General features: G+C 36.7%; 1 protein-coding gene across 3 annotated transcripts in view; it reads right to left on the reverse strand.

Moving 5' to 3' along the window:
• Positions 1–1706: 1706 nt before the first annotated feature.
• Positions 1707–23219, reverse strand: part of Cndp2 (Cytosolic non-specific dipeptidase 2) — a 59969-nt gene continuing 38456 nt past the window's right edge. For all 3 annotated transcript variants that reach the window (XM_083115013.1, XM_083115014.1, XM_083115015.1), the window contains exons 6-11: positions 17007–17236; positions 13152–13350; positions 9249–9470; positions 5547–5696; positions 3667–3768; positions 1707–1968 (exon numbers count right to left, since the gene is read on the reverse strand). In XM_083115013.1, the coding sequence (XP_082971139.1) occupies positions 1921–1968; positions 3667–3768; positions 5547–5696; positions 9249–9470; positions 13152–13350; positions 17007–17236 (951 nt within the window). In that variant the 3' untranslated portion in view covers positions 1707–1920. The remainder of the gene's footprint in view (positions 1969–3666; positions 3769–5546; positions 5697–9248; positions 9471–13151; positions 13351–17006; positions 17237–23219) is intronic.

The following is a 23219-nucleotide window of genomic DNA, read 5'->3' on the forward strand; positions in this document are numbered from 1 at the left end:
TATGTTGCTGAACAGCATGATTTGTTCAGAAGAGTAAAGACCACTATTGGATAGTGTGTGTGTATGCACATCTGTAAATGCATTTACTATGGGAGACTAGTGAATGCAACACATACTGCACCCCAATGGAGCTGCAGAAATTCAATTTCAATTTATCAGATATCATCTTCCGTCCATGCTTTGCATTTTTGCCCACTTGAGGTAATCAAACTTCAATCTCTTTGTCAACAATGGCATTCTTCATAGGGCACTACGAGGTTAGGCCCATACTGTCAAATTCTAATTGTGCGAGGTTTGTGTTATCAAAGTACACTTTCCCAAGCTGTCTCAGGTCAGTGAATGTGCAAATTCTTTAGTAACGAGAGTCTGGTGATGCAAGTAAGAAGTTTGTGAATTGTCACTTCTTGTAAACAGTACATTCCTCCTTTTTTATAATATTGGATGGGGATGGACAGAAGATTTTTGTTAATGTTATACCTATCTGAAATAATATTACAATTCTTCCATTAAGGGAGAATTGACACCGAAGAGACATGCTGCTTGGGAACAAGCCAATCATTGGTGAAATCTCAAGCAACAGATGTTGACTTTGGCGTGAATTCTCCCGTAAATCATTCATTCATCTAAGTAATTAATGAAGTGTTGCAATAGGTTTTGCCTTAGAAAAAGAAACTGTATTCAGATGTTTATTTTACATGATGAGGAAATACGAAATGTGCCTTTATATTCATAAAAATAGTAACAAAATGGAACAATTTTGCACAAAACATTTTTTTAGAAATATCAGTAATTTTAATGAATAGGGTGTAGATTAATTTGTCTCATTCCAATTAAATAGTAAATAACGTATTTTTTGTACGACATTGAGTTACTATAATCATCAAGAATCATCTTTATTTATTCATGGTGGTATTAGATGAACCTTTCTGTGTGTGTATGTATATACAGTAAAACATCGTTAATCCGGACCCCAATAAGCTGGACTTTGCTTAATCCGGACAGGCAAAAGAAGAAAAAAAAGCAGACTGCAAGGTTTTAATTGTGGCTAGAAGCACAGCATTGTCATATTGCTTTACATTTTACTGTACTGTATAGTGTATTTAGGCCTATGCCCTTTAAATACACCATAATCAACGTGTTTTGTTGCCATAAACTGAGATTTAATGCATTTTCTACTGTTCTTTTAGGTTATTTCAGTTCATCCGGACTTTCGTTAAACCGGTCAACTTACCCCCCCCCCATCAGTCCGGATTAATGAGGTTTTACTGTATATCATAACATTTTTTCTACAGGGATTATTTTGAGATATACTTTGCTTAAATGGAGTGGCATACATGTACTGGTTACGAGAACAGACTTTATAATTAATTAGAAAAAGTACCGTAACATTAAGTAACCATATTTATAAATAAAAAAACAAACAGGAGAACCATACAACTGTTGCAGAACAGACATCCTGCTCTAAACTTAAGGCACCCCCCCCCCCCCAACATGTGCTGGGGGGAGAACTTCTATTATGTTTTTGTGTTGGTCCTGTATGTGGATGTCTTTAAGATAAATAGTTTCTTATACCTTCTACTTAACTACATAAATTTATTTTGATAGCAATAATAATTTGGTTGCTTCCCAACTAACTTGATGAATGAATCAAATAGCGGAAGTCAAAAGTACATAGTGTGCATTTTTAACAAAAACACAAGAACAAATTGGGGAAATAAGTCTTATATTTCTTAAAATAAACAATTTGATTATAAAATCATTAACAAATGATTGTTCTTATTATAACATATGTGTGCTCCAGTCGAGTAAATATAAATCCATACAATATCAAAAATACTTAAATTTGGGTTTCATTCAACAAAAACCGACCTTTTCATTAACATTTGGGAAGAATGTTAGTCAATTTCCAGCACACCACATTTATCCCAGTTGAGCCACTTCATACAAATAAGCTCCCAACAGTTTTGACTAAAATAAAGAAAGAAAAAAAGGAGAGGAATTAGTCATATTTATTCAATTCTTCATTGTCCATATTAAAATACAAAAATGGTATGTTTGAGAATTTTAAAAAAATTACAATAATAACTGCAGAATTAGTACAAATGCATTCCTTAAAAAAGAACAGGATGTCAGAGAAAAGAAAATGAAAGTTGCTATGGACAAATTGCCTACTAGTACCTTAGCTGCCTATTGTACAGTGGGATGCACAAATATTGCTCAGCAAATTGTTCATGATTATTTTGGTTAACTTTTCTTTTGCATTCTAAGTGTTTTTAATGAAGAGATTTGTATGTTAGTTCAGCAGATTATTTTAGGTTTTGTTTCAATCCTTGACTCATTGTGTAAAACAATGGTGATGGACAATTTTCTTGGTAATACTTATGAATACCACTGTACTTCCCAACCAATCTCTTAAGCCAAGGGTTCTCAACCTGGGAAAGTGTTGGAGAATTTTAGGGGAGGCATGGTGAGCAATGAAAAAATATACATGAATTACCCCCCGAAAAAGTTGTGCAAACACAAACCCCTTGAGGGTCTCAGAAAAGAAACTTCTGCAAATAGTTCTCTCTGTCACTGATTAATTGTGTTCTTAAGAAATACAACCAAATGACGTAGCTTGAAATTTTAACTGCAGTGAGAGCAAAATGCTTTGTAATGTAGGCCTATTAAGCACTTTTATTAATGAAAATGTTCTATCAACAAAACAAGTATTACAAGTATTAGTATTTTTTAATATCTGTAATAATAAAAGCATTGTAAAATATTATTTGAGTTACATTTATTAACCCTAACAGCACAGTTTTGTACATCAATAATTAATTACGCCTAGAGGGAGGGGGCGTGGACTAATTTGAGGATGCAAAGGGGGGGCGCAGGCCCAAAAAGGTTGAGAACACCTGTCTTAAGCAGCTTTGAGACCGAAGTAGCACATGTTGCTTGGGAACGAGCCAATCAACAGCAACGTTTCGCACTGTGGCAGCATGACAGGCTGCACAGGCTTACATTTGATTGGTGAATCCTCAAGTAAAATAAGTTGCTTGTCACTTGGGTCTGAAATCTCCCTTCACGAACCCATTTTTATCTTCCCAAACTGGATGCTTCCAGCCATCTACACACACAAGTGCATCTGTCATGCAATAATAGTGTCAGTCTAAAGAATACAATCTAAATATTGCAGAACGGCTTGGCAGCAAATCCACTTATCGCCACAACAATCTCTGGTCTGAATTATCATGAGAGTTATGCAAAATTACGGAAAACTGATAATTCCACTAAAAATTTGAGAAGCAAAAATGGACTCCTTTACACAGGAATAAAATTACTACGATAACTACATAAATGTGCAATTAGAAAGGAAATGTTCATTTTATGTAATAAGTATAATTTTCAAATCAAATTGGGGAATTTAATCACCATTTTAACACCAAAATGGCATTTTATGTACTGCTTTTGGTTCTGAAATGCACCCAGTTTTTATATGTATCATAAACATGTGGCTCTACCCACAATACTCCTAAGTCCAGACAGACTATAGGTTCCATTCCAGCAAATGTCACTAGAGTCCACAGAAGATACATACCCTTAATAAAAAAATAAAAATAAATTGCAGTTTTGACAGAATATTCTTATTTCACAAAGTAATTTAAAAAAAACAATGCTACTCACCCCTTGAATATAATTTCTAATATCGATTTTCTCATTTTGGGAATGAGCTCCATCATCTGCGGCACCAAGTGGTAATAACATTACATTCTTCCCTGTTGTCTCCTGTGAGAGAAGAGAAAAATGAAGAATCTCCCAAGCAAACAGCAAGAATTAGCATTAACATTTAACATTACAATTTTAAAGGTAAACTGTTTTATAACCATCACCTTGTGCCAACACACGAGGTGCATTTCAAAAGTAAGGGCTGATTGAATATAACAAACAATAAAAGAAGTGTAGCAACAATTTGCTAGGTAATACTTAAGCACCTGATTGTACCACAATACAATGTGCCCAGCTGCCATACAGCAACATCTATTCCATCCACTTGCTCTGGGGAGCATACTCCAATGTCCATCACGTAAGTTAATGCCATGCTTTCAACTTGGCAGAATAAAGCAAGGTAAATGTCTGTTATATCAGACACACATTAAAATCGGATATTTTGTGTTTCGGATGGTTCGTACTTACCAATTGTGTATTGCGGAACATAGTTGAAGGTGCAGTTATGCTTTTTACACGAAAATAACTTTGATTTTTCACATTACGAGTAATTCTTTTGGTTCCTTTCTTCCGTTGCGGAACATACAATATGGCGCGCACAGCTGTGGATCATCGTGCGTCGTGCTTGTGTTTTGTTGATTTGGAGTGGGTATGCAGTGTTTCAACCTTCATAACCGAAAAATACCTACTTTCGTGTTCATTATGTCATCGCGAACCATTGACGGATAGCCCCAACAACCATTCACGATAGCCCCACGAACCATTGACGGATAGCCCCCCAAAACCATTCACAATAGCCCCACAGACCATTTCTGGCAAGGTTAGGTTAGGTAAGCATAGTTAAAAAATATTCTCGTAAAAAAATGCACGTTTGGAAACACTGGCGAGACCACGTGACTTTCGATGCTCGCGCAATCTGCAGGTACATAATGGAAACAACGGCATAATGTTGTCGCTTTGCACAAAATGCAAGTTAATTATATCCAAAGTGCTTATTTCTTGTTGTGCAGCATTCTACGGTGAGAAAATACCTCCACAAACTTTCAAAGTGCTACAGAAACTCATTTCCGTAGGTAGTTTCTTCTGTAAAAATGAAGAAATGTCTCTCCAATATAACAGACATTTACCCAAACCAATCCTCTTTTGTAACACTACCTCACCTAAGTCACCCTTGGTAGTTTGCTCAAGAGTGTAACATTAACTCATTAAATGTATAAGTTGTTACTACAATAATTCTAAATTATTCCTATTACAGTCGTAACAAAAAGAGAAAGACCGTGGTCAGCTTGGAAACTAAAGTGGACAGTCAGTAATTTATTCCTCTCCTAGTGACTGAAAACAAGAGTTCACTCATGCCCATTGACATATTTATAACTTCCCTCCCTTTCTTTCTAGTAAAAATCGAACAATGTTGAATATTACATCTCTCCTTTTCCAGTTTCCACTTCATGATGACACAAAACTTGCCACTGAATACTGGTGACAAGGATGTGTTAAAGAATGCCAGACATTTTGGCAGCACAGGGGCAGGATTACATGCCAAGCAGCTGATTACATCACCCCCATTCCTTTTGCTCGCTTAGGGTTGAAAAATTCAGAGGGTTCTTCTCGTGGTACAGTCTATGACACTACTGGGTTGCAATGATTCCATTGAAAGTAAAATGGATCAATACAACTCAGAAGTGTCCATGACTGTACAACAGCACGAGCACCTCTCAACACCAAATGTTACAAACCACATCCTGGTGAGACTAACACATCTATTTTGCTCCACAAAACCATCTTGTCATGTGTATAACAAATGGTACATAATCTAGATTTTAAGTTATTTTGCTTACCTGTAAGGTGAGGGTCACAGGAATCGAACCACCTTCACGCGTTAGATCGGGCTCAACCCCATAAACATGTTTGGTTGCTACTCTTCCAGCCAAATAATTAGGATGGTTTGGATCAGACAACCAATGAGGACCACCATGACTCATGTAGACCTGTAAAAACCAACGAAATACATCAATGTGCATGTGTAAAATGATATCATAAAACATTAAAATCTTTTTTTCTACGACCTTCCCGATGATGTAGCGGTAACATCATTGCCTTGTAATCCAGAGGTCCCGGGTTCGATCCCCAGTTTAGGCACAGTGTTTGGGTCTCACTTTAAACTGTAGGTCCAGTCCCGATTAACCAACTTTTTCTCTGTGGTATGGTGTGAGTTTTTCTCCCACGTAGTAGAAGTCTTTAGCAGTTAGTTCTCCACCTGATTTATTCGACCTATGTATATTTTTGAGAAATTTATTCTGCTTATCAACATACAAACAATGCAGTAAAAATACATATTGCTAACTTTGTTGATTTATTTTTTGGTCCACAAGAGTGCAAAACACAGAATATTAACGCTCATAAAATATTACTGGCTGTACATTTATTGGAAATAATTGTTGATTCTGTACTTTGGGTACCTCTTATTATGCACATGGCTGTAATAGTATTCAAATTAACCATGACATAGTACCCACTATGACAATAAAAATAATACATTGTCATAACAACATTTGAAAATGGTTAGGCTAAGTTTAGTCATATGATTGCTCAAAATTTATTCATATAATAATGCAATTAAATGTCTGAAATTACTATTTAAACTAATTTCATTAAATATGATGTTTAAAAAAGCCAATTTGTATATCATGACAAAATTATCAAATTGTGCAATATTCTGAATTCATATTCATAACAGTTATTTTTGACTGACAATATGAAAAACAAATATCTTCAATCATATGTGTTCTTTCAGACAAGCAAGATAAGTTACATTCAAATTTATAATTAAATTTATTGAAATTGTGTACATTTGCATTGGCATCAAGGTTTATATACAAAGGTCAACTCTTTAACTTGTTCAATGTATAATATGATGTCATTCTTGGTATTTTGTATCAACATTCAAAAAATGGTAATTGTAATCATTAGATAAGTATATTGTGATATACATTGTAAAATAGCTGTAACAGAGCAAATATGTACATTTACAACACAAACATTCAAGCTGTTAAGCACTTATGGACAAAAATATAAAACAAAAACAATTGAAGATAACACATACTAAAAAATCGGTAAAGTGAAGGTAAAGTGTTCCCCTGTGCTTAGCACCACGCCATGAAGGCGTATAGGGGGTGTGGGGGTAACGCCCCACACTTTCTTGATCCGGTCATGAGTGAGGGTGATGTGATCAGCATCATGACCCTGACCGCCTTTACCCCCCAGGTACCCATGTTATTCGACGCTGGGTGGGCGTTGAGACCGCTTCCATCGTTAGAAAAGTTCCCGGATTTGAACCGGCCGGGGATCGAACCCGGGACCTTTAGCATGGTGGTCAGATGCGTTACCGACTGAGCCATCGGGCTTGAACTAGTTACTCTGATACTAGTTGTCTGTGACTTTAAAAAGATCTCAAGATGGAACAAAGATAAGTACAGATATGGAATATGGGATATGTATTTGTACAATAATTGTTGCTTTTAAAGCATTAAACTTTGCAATTTTATAATAACTTGGATGCTTAAGTGATATAGAAGCCTTTTATGACTTGAATGAACTTTGATTATGATATAATCTTATAAAGATTCGAAAGTTGAGGAATGACACTCATATGTATAAAATGTGCCATGTTGAATTTGAAGCAGTTAATAGGTATCTGCTTTCATCTTTCTTAACAAGCAAGCTTATTAATGCTACAATTCCTCAAATGAATGCTTTGAGGAAAGTTACATAAAGTGACACACATATGTTCTACATTTGGATGTGATTTAGCCAGATGCTGAGTTTTGAAAACTGAAGATCAGGATTGTAGAAAACCTGGATGAAGAAATTGGTATATTGAGTATACTCAGTTGTAGAATGAACACATGCTAAATTATAAAAACATTTTCTTCTTATAAATAACATTTATATGTTATAAATGTTCTTGTAAACAAATGCATAATTTGATGCTCTTGTAACTTTTGTTATTTCTAGTTTTTTATCAATATAATAATTATAAAAATATTTATTATTGTTTGAACATAAACACTATTCATCAGCATATGTAAGCTGGTCTTCCTATTCAACATATATCCGTAGCTTCCTACTGAGCTATAACATTGATTTGAATTTTTGACAGGTATATACGGGTGAACATAAAGTCCCAGCCCATTTTGCAGAAATAATTAATGCATGGTTTTTATATTTCAGGTGAATGATACTCCGAGGAGATGCTAACAACAGAAGAACGAATTGTGATTGTAACGGCACATTTGCATGGTCAGACATTCGAGGAGGTCAGGGAGACGTTTCGTAGAAAATGTGGACGAGAGGCTCCAACACGAGGTAATATCAGAAAACTGGTGAACAAATTTATGCACACCGGATCTGTACTCGATGACCATCGATGTCGGGTGATACAGTAGCACGTATCCGTGAAGCCATCGAGCGTAGTCCCACTGCATCAACTCATCGCCTCAGTCGAGAACTGGTGATACCTCAATCATCGGTGTGAAAAGTGTTGCACTACAGCTTAAAAAAGAAAGCGTACCACGTCCAGGTTGTCCACAAACTGGAACCGGAGGATTACGCTGTACGGAAAGACATGTGCTACGAACTCTGCGCGGCTGCAGCACAGGATGGATTAATGGAGAACATCCTTTTCAGTGATGTGGTGACATTCCACACCTGTGGAACTGTGAACCGTCATAACTGTCGTATCTGGGCTTCTGAACACCCGAATGCTACTATCGAATGGGAACGGAATACACCCAAGGAGAACGTATGGCTTGGTTTTATGAAACAAAAACTCTATGGGCCATTCATGTTTGCAGAAAACACCATCACAGCAGACACCTATCTCGAAATGTTGCAACTGTTCCTCCAGTTACAGCTACAGGATGATGGGATTCTTGATTCCGTGATCTTCCAACAAGACAGCGCACCACCGCACTTCGCCTTGACTGTGTGGGAATACCTCAACAACATGTTTCCAGACAGATGGATAGGAAGAGGATCCACACGTGTTTGGCCATCGCGGTCCCCCGACCTTACACCATTGGATTTTTTTGCATGGGGTTTTATCAAGGAACAGGTCTACAAGAGTAAGGTTGCAAATGTGGCAGTCCTCAAACAACGCATAAGGCACGCATGCGAACTCATCACCGGGGCGATGTTGGGCACAGTGTTTCGAGCAACACTGACCCATTGGGAAACGTGTTTTGAAATTGATGGACATCACGTTGAACAGCACTGATATGCTGTATACTAATGTTGTAATATCACATTCATGAATACATTATTTCTGCAAAATGGGCTGGGACTTTAATCAAGACTTCATATTTAACCGAGGGCATTTATCAATATGATTGATTAGTGAGATAGATTAGACTGAATTGTCTTCTCGATATTTAGTCTCACTTTCTTCTATTTTCATCACATTTATCGTCATACCACGTAGCAATGCAAACATTAAACTTCAGAACATCTAAAGGTTAAGATGATAAAGTAAAAGCACTCACCTTCATCTTATTCTGGCTGCCTCTTTCCGACCACTTCTTCTGAAGATGAGTGATCACTGTCCTCTCCACTCCTTCCGGTGTCTGGTTCGGCACAATCCGGACAGAGAACTTCCCAGTCACTTTGCAAGGGATCACAGTCTTGAACCCTGGGTCACTGAATGCTCCCTGAATACCATGGATGGAAAGGCTTGGATAGCGCCATCTGGACATCAATATTTTCACCTGGCATATGGAATATTCATTACTGCTGTACAGTTGGGAGACAGTCACCGTTGTTATAGAATCATTAAATGACATTCTAAAATTCCTATAATTGATCTGTTCTTTGGCAGATGAACCAGGTAATGGTCAAGAGGTAAATACAGAAATAAGGTGTAACTGGTATTTTAGCCTGGCTCTCATGGCATTTATTTCAAGTAAATAATGATTTATTTTAATAGGTACACCTCTTGTGCTTCAAATGATACTCTATGAGTGCATTTATGCCCAAAGATGACATCAAAATTTGTGAAAAACCAGAGTGCAGGAACATGAAACCACACGTTGATCGGCCTAATATAAAAGCTTACACCCTGGGAATTATGAGGTCTTCATTTAAGCGGTCCTTCTGATTACAATGATACCCAAGTGCAGTACGGCCACCGAACACAAAAAAACTGACTGCACATACGCCTAACAATGCCCCGTGGCAAGTAACACATGACCAAGACTGTGCCCATGACCTCATAACTTTTCAGGTTTCTGAAAGGTGTTTTCCTACAAAATGATGCGAAATGAACTGCAAAATGTGAAATACGAGGGACATGTCAAAAAAAAGGGCCGATTGGTTATTACAGAGAATAAAATCAAGCAAGAAAATTTTTATTTTGATGCTATAAAAGTGCATACCCTGGCTATTTTTCTACATACCACCATGATGCTCCAAGCATTTTTGGTACCGTGGAACAAGTTTACGTAGACTCTCTGCGTACAAATCTGCCACCTGGGATCTCAGCCAGTCGAGAACTGATGTCTTGTGAACTTCACTATCACCAAAATGTTGCGAAGCAAGCTACTTTTCAGGTAAAGGAACAGAAAGTAATCACTTTGGGCAAGATCGGGACTGTATGGTGGGTGATTAAAATGTTCCCATCGGAATTTTTGAATTGTCGCAACAGTACAGTCAGCTGTGCGAGGGCGGGAATTGTCATGAATAAGCAGAATTCCAGACCGTAAAATTCCTCTTCGCTGGTTTTGCATGCCACATCGCAGATTAGATAGTGTTTGGCAATACACATCTGCTGTGATGGTTCATCCCGGTTCCAGGAATTCCACGAGGATTACACCTTTTTGGTCCCAAAACACTGTTGCCATGATTTTGCGATGGGATGGTGTTTGCATGAATTTCTTCGGTTTCGGTGAACCAGAGTGACACCATTGCATAGATTGCTGCTTCGACTTGCCAGTGACGTACGATATCCAGGTTTCGTCTCCAGTCAGAGAAAACAAGTCATCCCCATCCTTCTCCCAGCGGGCCATAAAATCACATCTGATTTCATTCTTTCATCTTTGTGAGTGTTTGTCATCATTTTTGGCACCCACCTTGCACACAGTTTGTGATAACCCAGATTGTCCGTTACAAGTCGGTGCAATGTTCTAGGAGACATTTCAGGAAACTCCTTGCCTATATCAGTAATGGTGAAACTGCGATCGGATAGCACTTTCTCATCAACACGTTGCACAAGATTGTCCATCCAAACAAAAGGCCTGCCGCTTCGCTCGTCATCATGAACATTTGAACGTCCTTCCCGAAAAGCACAGCACCATTGTCTTACCTTTCCTTCACTCATTACTGTTGGTCCGTAAATGGCACATAATCCCCAATGAATGTCAGCTGCACTCAGTCCTTTTGCGTTGAGAAATCTAATCACCGACCTCACCTCGCAATTGGCAGGATTTTCTATTACAGCAGCCATTTCAACTTCCTGCTACTCCCACGTACGCACCTCCACGCTGAGAAATATACCTCTGTTGCAGGCACAGAATACTAAAGCATGCTTGTGTGCACGCGCAGCTTCGTCAGTGTTGCCAGTTCCAAGTAAAAAATTATCGGCCCTTTTTTTGACATGTGCCTCGTAAACTCTTAAACACAACATATAGGGTTTATTTACTGACGTGACACTTTCTGAAGTTTGAATTATCCTGAGAGTTCTGCAATTCACAGAAAAATGATTAATTCTGCTGTAAATATTTGAAAAGCAAGAATGGGCCCCTTTATTCAGGAATAAGCTTAATCAGGGTGTCTACCAAAATAACAAATTGAAAATTCGTGACTTCTTCATAATTTTTTCTTGACCTTTCTTTCCTTTTTCTTTCTTTTATCTTTACTAAGGAATAGTTGGAAATTAAGAAAATAGATTTTTTTATTTAATGAAAAACCCCTACTACAGGATCAGTTAAGATGAAAACTGAAGCTGTACTTTAACAAGTGATTTAGACTTGCTTTAATTGTTAATGCATGTAAAAACTGATTCTTCAGACTTCATTCTGGATGGGGAATGGCCACATTACTTAATTTAACATTTTTACACAACTTACATGCAAGAATAAAATTATTAAGAAACAAAGTACACAAATCATAACAACAACTCAATGCAATTTTAGATTTCCAAATATTCAATTTAACAAATCCCAGTACAGGTATATAACTAGGGCCCGGGACTTTATGTTATAACATTTTTTTTCAATTGGCTTCGGATCTATTATTGGGGTGAGATCTTTACATATCTGATGAAAATCAGCCGAAATAGACAAACTTGACAAAGCATATTTTGACATATTTCACCAATTTTGCATTTTTACAACATATTTCTTTAATTTTGTTGTAAAAAGACATATTTCTGTATAATTTAGTAATTCTCTTGCACATAATCGGTTATTTCACAATTTTTTCATCGTAGCTTTAGCACAATGGATAGTTCATATTGTTGATGGCAGGATATGGAAATTACGGAGGAAGAACAAAAATACCCCCACTTTTTTTTATCCCGCCGACAATTGATAGCCATGCAAACATTATTGAGGCAAAATGTTCTCTCTCATTGTTGCACGGGAAGTAAAGAAGTTTCGTTCTCATTTCTTTGCCTTTTTTGCTTTTCACAAATCATCAGTCAAAAGTAAAAATAACATTCGGTACATTACAGCCCCAACTCTACTCTATCGGGTATGGGAGAAATTCGAGAGTACTGTTGTGCATATTTTTGGCTTTACTGGGAATATTTCTGCATTTTTCTGAAATATTTGTAATTTTTCATGACATAATTACATACATATTTTACAGTTTTATAGGACATAAGTCACGGACCCTATATATAACAATGTAAATTCTCTATACTGTAAAAAATGCAAAAATTCTTGACAAGCATAATTTATTGACTATCTTGACCTACCTGTTGATTTCTTGACTTTTTCTTGACATTCTTCACTAGTAGACACCCTGTTCATAATCTGGTACATAAATGTGCTATTAGAAGGGATATATTTATTTTGTGTAATATGTGAATCTTTATATCAAATTTAGGATTATATTCACAATTTTAAAACCAAAATGTTATTTTATATACCGCTTTTGATCTAATTTTTCACCGCTGTAACACCGAAATTTTAATTTATTTACCGCTTTTGAACCCAAACTAGATTGCTTTGGTTCCGAAATTTTGCTTTTTTATGTACCAAAAATATATGCCTCTACTGATAATGCATTTCCCAAGCTGGATAATTTGCATAAGTATCCCAACCTCCCTCCTAACCTCAAACTCGACCAAGCATCCTCCTAGTTAGAAATTACCATTTCAAGCACTTGTACATGTCAATGCATACATCTAAAGAACATTACATGTAACATTATTTCCAGTAGTATGTTACCTTTTCTTCATTATGGCACAATTCATTAGCATCAATATCTGACTTGTATTCCTTCACATCAAACTCAATGTGAGTGTAGAGTTTCTCTTCGTCTGGGGTGAGGGGGGCCACATCATCCATCAGAGCAGGTACAAGAATTTTTCCATCCTTATCCACCAATGTGTTTAAAAGGTATATAAGGTCAGTCATTGCTTCGTTCCTGTAAAACCAGAAACCATCAGAATGCAGAATGGGCAACAGCATTAATGTAAGGCAATGCACAATCTCCAAATGAATATGTAGCACGCACACAAAAAAAAATCATACAAGTACAAGGCACATCTGGAAAGTAAAGATGCATAACAAATTGATCCATGTATTTGAAATTCTTAAATTCAATTTTTTACATGATTTTGCCAAGAAATTAAGAATAAGGGCATTGTTGCCCCATGCATTTCCAGGGTGGCGACAGACCTAGAAAACCTGAAAAAGTCAGGGATTTGGAGAGGTCAAAAAAAGTCACGAAATTTTGTCATTACTGACAAATGTTCCTTTGTTGAACTATAGATGCTACGTGATGCAAAGAATCTGCCAGTCATTTGATTTTGAAAAAATCGTAATAAGCACTGCACTTAAATGGGAAATCATCTTGCCAGCCTTTGGTGTAAACGTTTAGGTCTCTATTATGCATTGGACACACCGACGGTGCCAGAAACAAGTGATGGAAGCTGAGGAGGTGGGGGGAGGAGAAATTTCCAGTGAGGCAGGCACATTTGATGTACCTCTAAATGTTGCATGTAAAATGGATTGACATATTTATTGTCTTGTCTATGGGAGCTATAAGGGGTCAGACCTGTTGACCAGAAGGTTGCACCCACGATATCGGACACCATAGTACAGCCTTGTCTGGACATTCTGAAGGAACATTGAACCGAATGAGGGCTTTTATCCAACCTGATTTTTTTGTCATATGCCGTGGAACGACATTTGATCCACCAAATATTTAGGCTCCATTGATGAATGAGATTTTTGTTCCATAAATCTGTCTAATGAAAAGATTCTCTCGGGTTATCAACCAGGTGAGTTGTTGAGAAGTTCCTGAAGATGAGAGTGACGTTACCTCTCGAAAGCTTGGAATCTTTTCCACAACTCACCTGGTCAATAACCTGAGAGAATCTTTACATCATTCGTTGACAGAAGAGCTTCGAGACTTACTTAAATCCGACAAATGTCAAATTGCGACAAAATGTCTCACTACGGCATAAAAATGCATGGATGGCACTCTTATGCATCTGCTTTTTGGCTCTCAATCCTAAAAACTTATCACTTTCGTCACTAATCAATGTTGCTCTGCCAGCTCTACTGAATTTTCACTTTTCGTATGCCGTTATTAAACAGGCTAAAGCTTTATACGAGGACGGTCCAGGAAGTACATTTCAATTATTCATAAACACAAAATTCGGTAATAATTTACATTTTATTGTATTAATTACAGTTACCCATAACTTACTTTTCGACATATTCATCACTGTTCTTCAGGTATTCGTTGTAGTGTGCCACTAGATTTTGTATGTCCATGTCATGTGTCTGCCTCCAAAAAGCAGAACCGTCTGTACAGCAGCGTTACTGTCAAAACTTGTCTTGCCAGAAACCACTTCAGCTGAAGGAAGAGATGAAAATCATAGCGCGTGAGGTCGGGGTTCCCACTTGAAGTGATGCAAAAGAGCCCAGATGTGTGTGGGGTAGTGCATGATGATCTGCATTCCATGAATTATCTGCTCAATCGTCTGACCATACTGTCACTTATGGTATCCAGTCCTTACACCTCTCAGAAGTTCCAGTGGAACTCTGACGGCATCCGCTTCTGAGCGTGTAAAAATCTGATTACAGCATGCAGTCAGTGTATGAGAACTGCCATCTTTCTCACAGAATTCAATGAACAAAGCTAACTCCTGGCATGGGATCCGTCTTTATGGCAGTGACCCGCTCTTGTCACTTCTACCTATGAAGAAACTTGCAGTCAAACAGCCAATGAGGCCTACCACTGCCCCCAGTCTTTGAGCAACGATCGGCAACTTTAGAATCCCTCCTCCCTGCAGTGGCCAGTAGCGAAACAGGATTTTGCCAAAATAACCGTCTGCACTGTGAATACCGCCAGAAGATAGCTTGGCCCTGGTATAACACTGTTCTTAAATTGACTCCCTTCACAACAACGTGACTGCACCACATTACACACATATACCACCTCTTCCTACCTGCATGTGAACGTCAGTGCAGCTTTCCAATATCGGAACTTGCTTTCTGGACGTGCCTCATATATAAATTTTCAGACGCTGTTATTAACAGAATGTTCCTATCTTATCGTGTCTGATTAGCAAAATCAGATACCTGTGCAGTGGAGTAGATTCCTCTTCTATAAATTGCTTGCTTTAAGTTTTTCTAATATATATACACGTACACACACACACACTTTTTGCCAGCAATATAGGTAACAGCGTGTTGTCAGTTTTATGGTATTTGGACATACTGTGAATGTTTGTACTGAAACAGAAGTCTCATTCATAATGTAAGGTAATATAACACTTTGTTTTGTACAATTTCATTGCTTCACTTTCAGAACGTTTAGTCCCAAGAAGCAAGTTTAAGATATTTTAGGGTTTTAGATACCATGACACCATGTGTTGCATGTTGCCGTGTTCACATCAAACAAGCTGTGAATTCACCCTACCAATATCTTAATCATGTGTGCATGGATTAAGTTGTTTGTTTGCTTTATATAGAAAAAAAACATAGGGTACAAGCGTTAATGCTTCGAAAATAGGTTTGCAGTCATGGTTCTTGCAAGCGGAAGGCGAAATATCAACATTTAATAACAAGAAAGGCTTAGAAGAATCAGAAATTACAAAATGTCTTCATTAAAAACAACTAATTTACTCTAATCTAATTTAGTCATAACTTTAAAAATAATCAAATATTTTATTCAAGCCTGTTTGCAAATGAGAAAAGCCCTGTATAAGTCCCTCCCTAGCTTGTGAATAGTAATATTTTTTCAAATTCACTATTTTTCAGAAATATAAATCATAGAGAAATTAAGTCAATTTCTTGTAAGCTAATATAGATACTTAATACAGCCCATACCTGAGTTGTACGAGTTTATTGTCCATGCACAAATACATGGATTTAGTTCAAAATTTTCAAGAAAAAAATGCAAAATTTGTCCTGGAATAGTCAGGGAATTTCATTTCAGCTTCTCTGCAGCCACCCTGATTTCCAGACAATATGAATAATATTTGGCCTGAATAAAATTGCATGTGCATGGAAGCAATGGTCAAATCTAGATAAGTTTGTGTTACGCACACTAGTGAGGTTAATCAGGACTGGACCTACAGTTAAAGGATCTGAACCTCTTTGCAGTGTGCCTGAACTAGGGATCAAACCCAGAGGCAGTCTTGACCTATGAAACGTTGTTTTGATCGACAAACCGTACTCGCACACGTAAGTAATTGATCTTAGATCTTTTTTAAAGTTCTTCATTATTTAGCTGTGAGTAACACGCACATCACAATATGTTATGTTGTGGTTGTAACTCCCCATGAAACACTTACTGTCAACTCTGTACAATAATCTTGAAGCATGTACATGTCATTTCAAAAGTTCAAATTAGGAAAATTACTAAACGTATATTGGGTAATCAATCGCCAAAAATATCATGATGAAATATCGCCTGCACAATTTTTTTTCAATATCGCGATATATCAGCCTACACTACTAACTAGTATCTGCAATACAGACAACTCTCTCCTATAGGATAAGGAGTAGCCCTGCTTTATTGTAATTACAATTTTGCCATTAGACAAAAATAAATATTTAACTTACACAGATCCACCAAATATTCCACTATGCAGATCCTTGCAAGCACATTCCACTTCAATACAGAAGCCGCAAACGCCACGCAGCCCGTATGTAATGCATGGCTTCTCTTTCCCCAGCCAGTAATTGTCTGATATACAAACATAGTCTACATCTTTGAGGAATGTGTTCTTCTTAGCAGCCAGAAGCTCATCCAGTCCTTCGCTACCAACCTCCTCCATTCCTTCAAAGCAAAACTGAAATTGAAGAAAACCGCAAATGAAAATTGCAACAGTTCTTTAATTTAAAGACATTTTACAATTATATTTTGTTATTTAGTTGTGAGCATAATCTGAAAAGAATGAAGAAAATTCTGTTGTGCTACTCTTTTCAATTTTGATGTTATTTTGTTTGTTATTCGTAACTATAGTGACGGTAGAAATTGCTTAATATACTAATTTTGTTAAGTAACATTTGAAAAGTTATTATTATTTAAAATATTGCAACAAACTGCTCCACACCGGGGACAGTTGCAATAAATTGGCGACCTAGAGCCAGGATCCGAAAATTGTAAGTTGATACGAACTGAACTGATAATGCTACAATGAAGAAAAGAGAAGTGCCTTACGTGCTTCGAAGTAGTGTGTGCCTTCAACCGGATCTCAGTGATGTTGCTGAAGTAAGCAACGAAAAGGACAATTCTGGTAAGCAAATGGAAGATTTACTCTGTTGTAAGGACAGATTTTCTGACACTCGCATGATAGAATGCACGTCATGCAAGAAATGGGAACACGTAAATTGTAGGGGTCTTACAGTTATTCACTGGGTAATATTCAGCTCTATGAAAGAAGACTATTACTGTAAGGCATGCAAGCCAGAATTCAATCCATTCACTCTAAAATCATACTTGGATACAGTAAATCCCAATATTGACCAAATTTTATCTGCTTTTCACTTGAGTTTGGCCCAACATGAGAATAGGTTGCAAGACAAGTTGCTCCAGAATACCGAAATGCTGGAGAATAGGTTACTTCAGAACACTGAAGCTCTGGAAAATAGGTTGCAAGAGAAGTTGCTCCAGAATACCGAAACGCTGGAGAATAGGTTACTTCAGAACACTGAAGCTTTGGAGAATAGGTTACAAGATAGACTTGATCAGAACGCTGAAACGCTGCGCGAAAGTTTACAAACAAACTGTGAAGTTTGGGGCACAAAATTGGTTATGTTGCAGCAAAGTACTGAAAAACTGAACGAAGGACTCCAACATGTAGAAAATAAGTTGCAGCAGGTTTCTGATTCTTGTCAATCAGCTAATAGGTTACTAAATGAACGTATAAATGATGAAGTAACTTTATTAAATTCGAAAGTCAGTGATCTTGAATCAAAACTAGACCATCATGATGATGAGTTAAAACAACACGTATCAAATACACAGGTAAAGTTGCAAGAATTTGATTCTATGCTTAAGGATTTAAATGAGAAATGCATTAACTTAGAGCAAAGCGATGTTGTTTGTACTAGTATGGTTAGAGACGTTCTACAACCAGATAAAGAACTAAGTAATGTTGATGCACTTGTTAATGAACATAGGCACATAGCATGCCAAACTGATAGAAGATTAAATTCTAAAATAAAGCACGTCGTTTTTAGTGAACACAATAAATGCGAAACATTTCATACATGTTCTTCCGGCTATGATACATCTGATGCTGAAGTGAATTCTGTAAAGGAAAATGTAACCAAATTGTGCAAGGGCAAATCTGCTCACAATAAAAGTAGAAATAAATTTGCTAAAGCTTCCACTTCACAGGGCAAGAATACATATGCATTGCGGCATTGTGTTTTAGATAATACTGAATTTAGTAATAGCAATCCTACTGTTGACAAAATCAATTGTACATGTTCACTCAATAACCATTCATGTTTTTCTTCGTTGAACAACTCTTTACTGTATGATAATAAGCACGTACATACTTGTGATACTGAAAATAATGCACCTAGTTCTTTATGTGCTACAGACACATCAAAGCAAATTTGTTCTACATCTAACAGAAATTCCATACCTTCTAGAACTTATGTTGCTTGTGATAATAAAGACAATTTCACAGGTCTTGAAACTTCAGTATGTGGTTGCCAACGTCAAAGTACATGTCATTCCTTAATTCATGATCAGTTTCCTGATGACTTAAATGTAAATCATAGTCCTTGTACTAGAACAAACTGTACTTATAACCCGATGTGGCTGAATAATGATTCTACATGGAATTCTTATAATCAGTCTGATACATGCTCTAATAGATTTTCACGAGTTAGTGAACTCAGTCAATTGCCACGTTTTGGAGGAGATGTTTCAAAACAGTCTGCTAGAGAATTTATCGAACAACTAACTACAATGTTAAACATAATTGGTGTTCCTCCCAAGTATAAATTATGTATAATTCGTAAGTGTTTTTATAATGTAGGCGCTTACTGGTTCAACAGTGAAAAGAAGAGTTTCATTTCTTATGAGGACTTTGTACATAAATTTCTTGATCAGTTTGCATCTAATGAGTTATTAGAAAGTCAGTTGACATTGTTACGATCAAGAAAATACAACCCAGCTTCAGGTTTGTCATTGGAAGCATACGCTTTAAAAACGTACTCTGCTTATTGTAACCTTGTGGAAACTCCAAACAAAATTGAAGTAATACGGATGATTTTGAAGCAGCTACCTGAGTCAATTTCAAAGAATGTGGGCTGCCATAATATTACAGATCTTAAGCAACTGACGCAGAAATTAAGGACTATTGATTTGTATTCGAGCGAAAAGAATAAAAGTTTATCTTTGCCCGGTGATAATACAGATTCTGATGACAAGGCTAATAAGAAGAGAAGTTTCGACAGACCAAAATACTTCGTCAGGCAAGTAAATGTGGAGCGGAATTCTTATGATTCTACAACACAGACCGAAAATGCAGGAATCAATGTAAATTATCGCCCATCTCCCAGAAAATTTGAACGCAATCCCTCAAGAAGGCAGTTTGTAAGGTCTGAAAGTAATAATAATATCGTAAATAATTCGAATTTCAGACTTGGCAATACCCCAACATCTGATAACAGAAGATATAGTAGAACTGGAAATTACAATGAACAACCAATAGAGTATGGTAATGCATCTCATAGTTCACAGGAAAATAGTGTTACAGTAGGCAGCACCAACTTGCAGCGTAATATGGAACACCTAACTCCGACTGCTACTACTACCACAAGTGCACATTCTTCTAACTACTTAAACAACTAAGGCAGGGTGATATGCTCCGATTTACCTTGCCACAAATAAATGCAAAGGAGCTGGATGGTAGAGTTAATAACCCTTATTTAGTACATGTTAAGGAATGTCTGAAGGATTATAATAAAATTAAATCTTTAGGCGTTACCAGAGATAAAGTTTTATCTGTAGCATTTTTATTAGAATGGTACGATTCTGAACCAGAGTGGATTATGTCAGAAAACGGTACTCCAATACCAAAAATTGAGAATCCAGAAATACAAGGTAAAATTGCGGATCTGTCTTTAAATTGTTTAATTGATACTGGAAGTCAGTGTAATTTATTAGATTATAAAATCTGGACAATTCTAAGTTCAATTATACCAGGAGCAAAATTGGAACAATTAGAAGGAATACAATTGGCTTGCTTTGCAGGAGATCAACGTATAAAGGTAATGGGTTTCAAATATGTAACAGTTCAAATAGCAAATGAGTTTTTCCACATGGGACTGTATATTGTCAAACAATTACACGCTGATTTAATTTTGGGTTCGCCATTTTTGTGGCAATATAAGGCGATTATAAATTACAGCAACGCAACCGTCATGCTTTCGAATTCATTAGGTCAGGAAATAATTGCTCCGTTTTTAGTGCAATCTGAAGAAAGTTTTCCGTCAATGAAGGGAATAGTACGTTCTTGCAAATTACCAATTTCAACCACTTCACAAATTGAAGGAACATCTGACATCGCTTCGGAGGAAGATATTCGGCATGCAGCGTACATGAACAATACTCTTCCATCTGATTGTTTGGATCAGTTATTTCATCTTCTTCTCGAATACCAAGTTTTATTTTCTGACAGACCTAAAAGAGCAAATGTGGAAGCTTACGATATACAATTGGATACTGATGTGCCAATAATAGCACCCACTTACCCTGTTCCTTATGCTAGACGGGATGATATGGAAAGAGAGTTACAAAAATGGCAACAGTGGGGCGTCATACAAGAAAGCACATCTCCCTATAGGAATCCACTCCACATAGTCCCAAAGGCGGGAGGTTTATGGAGACCAGTGGTAGACTTCCGTAAATTAAACCAACACGTAATTTCTCCGATGACACAGGTAGAGCCTATCTCGGAATTACTACAAAGATTGAAGGGAGCAAAATACTTCACATCTATTGACCTTAGTTGCGGTTATTTTCAGATTCCTTTGACGTCAAGGTCATTTAAATTTACGGCATTTTCTTATAGAGGTATTTTGATGAAGTTCCATTTTTTGCCTTTTGGAATCAAAAGTGCCGTGAGTGTGTTCGTTGATAGAATGCATAAAATATTTGGCAATCATACAAATTCTTTCCTGATTGTTTATATTGATGATATTTTAATTTTCTCTCCATCAATTCAAAACCACTTAGAACATTTACGTTATGTTTTATCAACTCTGAAGACAGCTAATATGTCTATTAAATTGTCGAAATGCAAGTTCTTCCAAACTGAAATACATTTCCTAGGCCATGTGATTTCTGGAGAAACCATTCATATTGATCCTGAAAGGAACCAAGCAATCATGGATTTTCCAGTTCCTCAAAACAAGAAGGCTCTAAGGAAATTTTTAGGAATAGTAAATTGGAGGAGAAAATTTGTTCACAAATTTGCAATGATAGCTGCTCCTTTGTATGATTTACTAAAATCAAATAACAAGTGGGACTGGAAGGAGAATCATCACCAAGCTTTTAATGATTTGAAACAGCTAGTTACATCTCCTGATGTATTAGCACAACCGGATTTTAGTAAAATTTTCCATCTTAACACTGATGGAAGCAAAGTTGGAATTGGAGGAGTTTTATGGCAGTTATCAGATGAAGATGAAACATTAGTAATACAATATGTTAGTAGAGTATTGCGTGGTACAGAATTAACTTATTCAACTCATGAGATTGAATGTCTTGCTATCCTCTTTTCAGTAGAAAAGTTTAGTGTTTATCTTAGTGGAAGAACATTTGTTATTCATTGTGACCATCAGTCATTTTCATGGCTGCAGTCGGCTAGAAGTTTAAACCCAAGACTAAACCGCTGGGCATTAAAACTTCAAAGTTTCGATTTTACTGTTGAACATATTCAAGGTTCTACCAATATTGTGGCTGATGCCTTAAGCAGATATCCTGCAAGGGCACAGGGAGATTTATTCACATCGAAACTCTACGTTAACAATACAAATATCGATCTCCTATCCCAAGATACTCCACAATATTGGGTACAATCTCAACAGAACGATGAGCAGTGTCAAAAGTTAAGAATTGCGATTAACAAGGGAGATTCTAAGTTTGAAATCAGAGGACATTTTAGAATGCATAAAGATATCTTATTCTATAAATCTATTGCGTCTGAACACTGGAGAATATTTGTACCTAAAAAAGCTGTGGAAAAGGTACTGTATGATCATCATGATTTATGTGGACATTTTGGTTATTCAAAAACCTTCAGAAAGTGTTCAAAATTTTTCTTTTGGCAAAACATGAAAGCCAGCATTAAATTATATCTGAGAAATTGTCTTGAATGTGCCAAGTCAAAGCAGAGAGTGCAACGTGTCACACGAGAAGATCTTCACATATTAACTCCTAAAATACATCAATTCCTTTCATTAGATTTGATTGGTCCGTTACCAGCTTCTCAAGGTTATCAATATATACTAAGTATAGTGGATCTTGCAAGTAAGTTTATTATGGTTTATCCTTTGCGTAAAGCTTCATCTATGGAAATTATCAATAAACTAAACCAATCGTATTTTCATCATTATCCTGCATGTCTAATTATATTAAGTGATAATGGTTCACAATTTAAATCTAAGGAGTGGCGAAGTTTTATTACCTCCAAGAACATCAAGCATATTTTTACTTCGCCATATTCACCACACGCTAATCCAATTGAACGCTACAATAAAGAGATTGTGCGTTTACTGAGGTTATTTTGCAAGGATAATCATAAATCT

Source organism: Lepisma saccharinum, chromosome 29 (assembly GCF_977018435.1).
Source record: "Lepisma saccharinum chromosome 29, izLepSacc3.1, whole genome shotgun sequence".
Classification (NCBI taxonomy): domain Eukaryota; kingdom Metazoa; phylum Arthropoda; class Insecta; order Zygentoma; family Lepismatidae; genus Lepisma; species Lepisma saccharinum.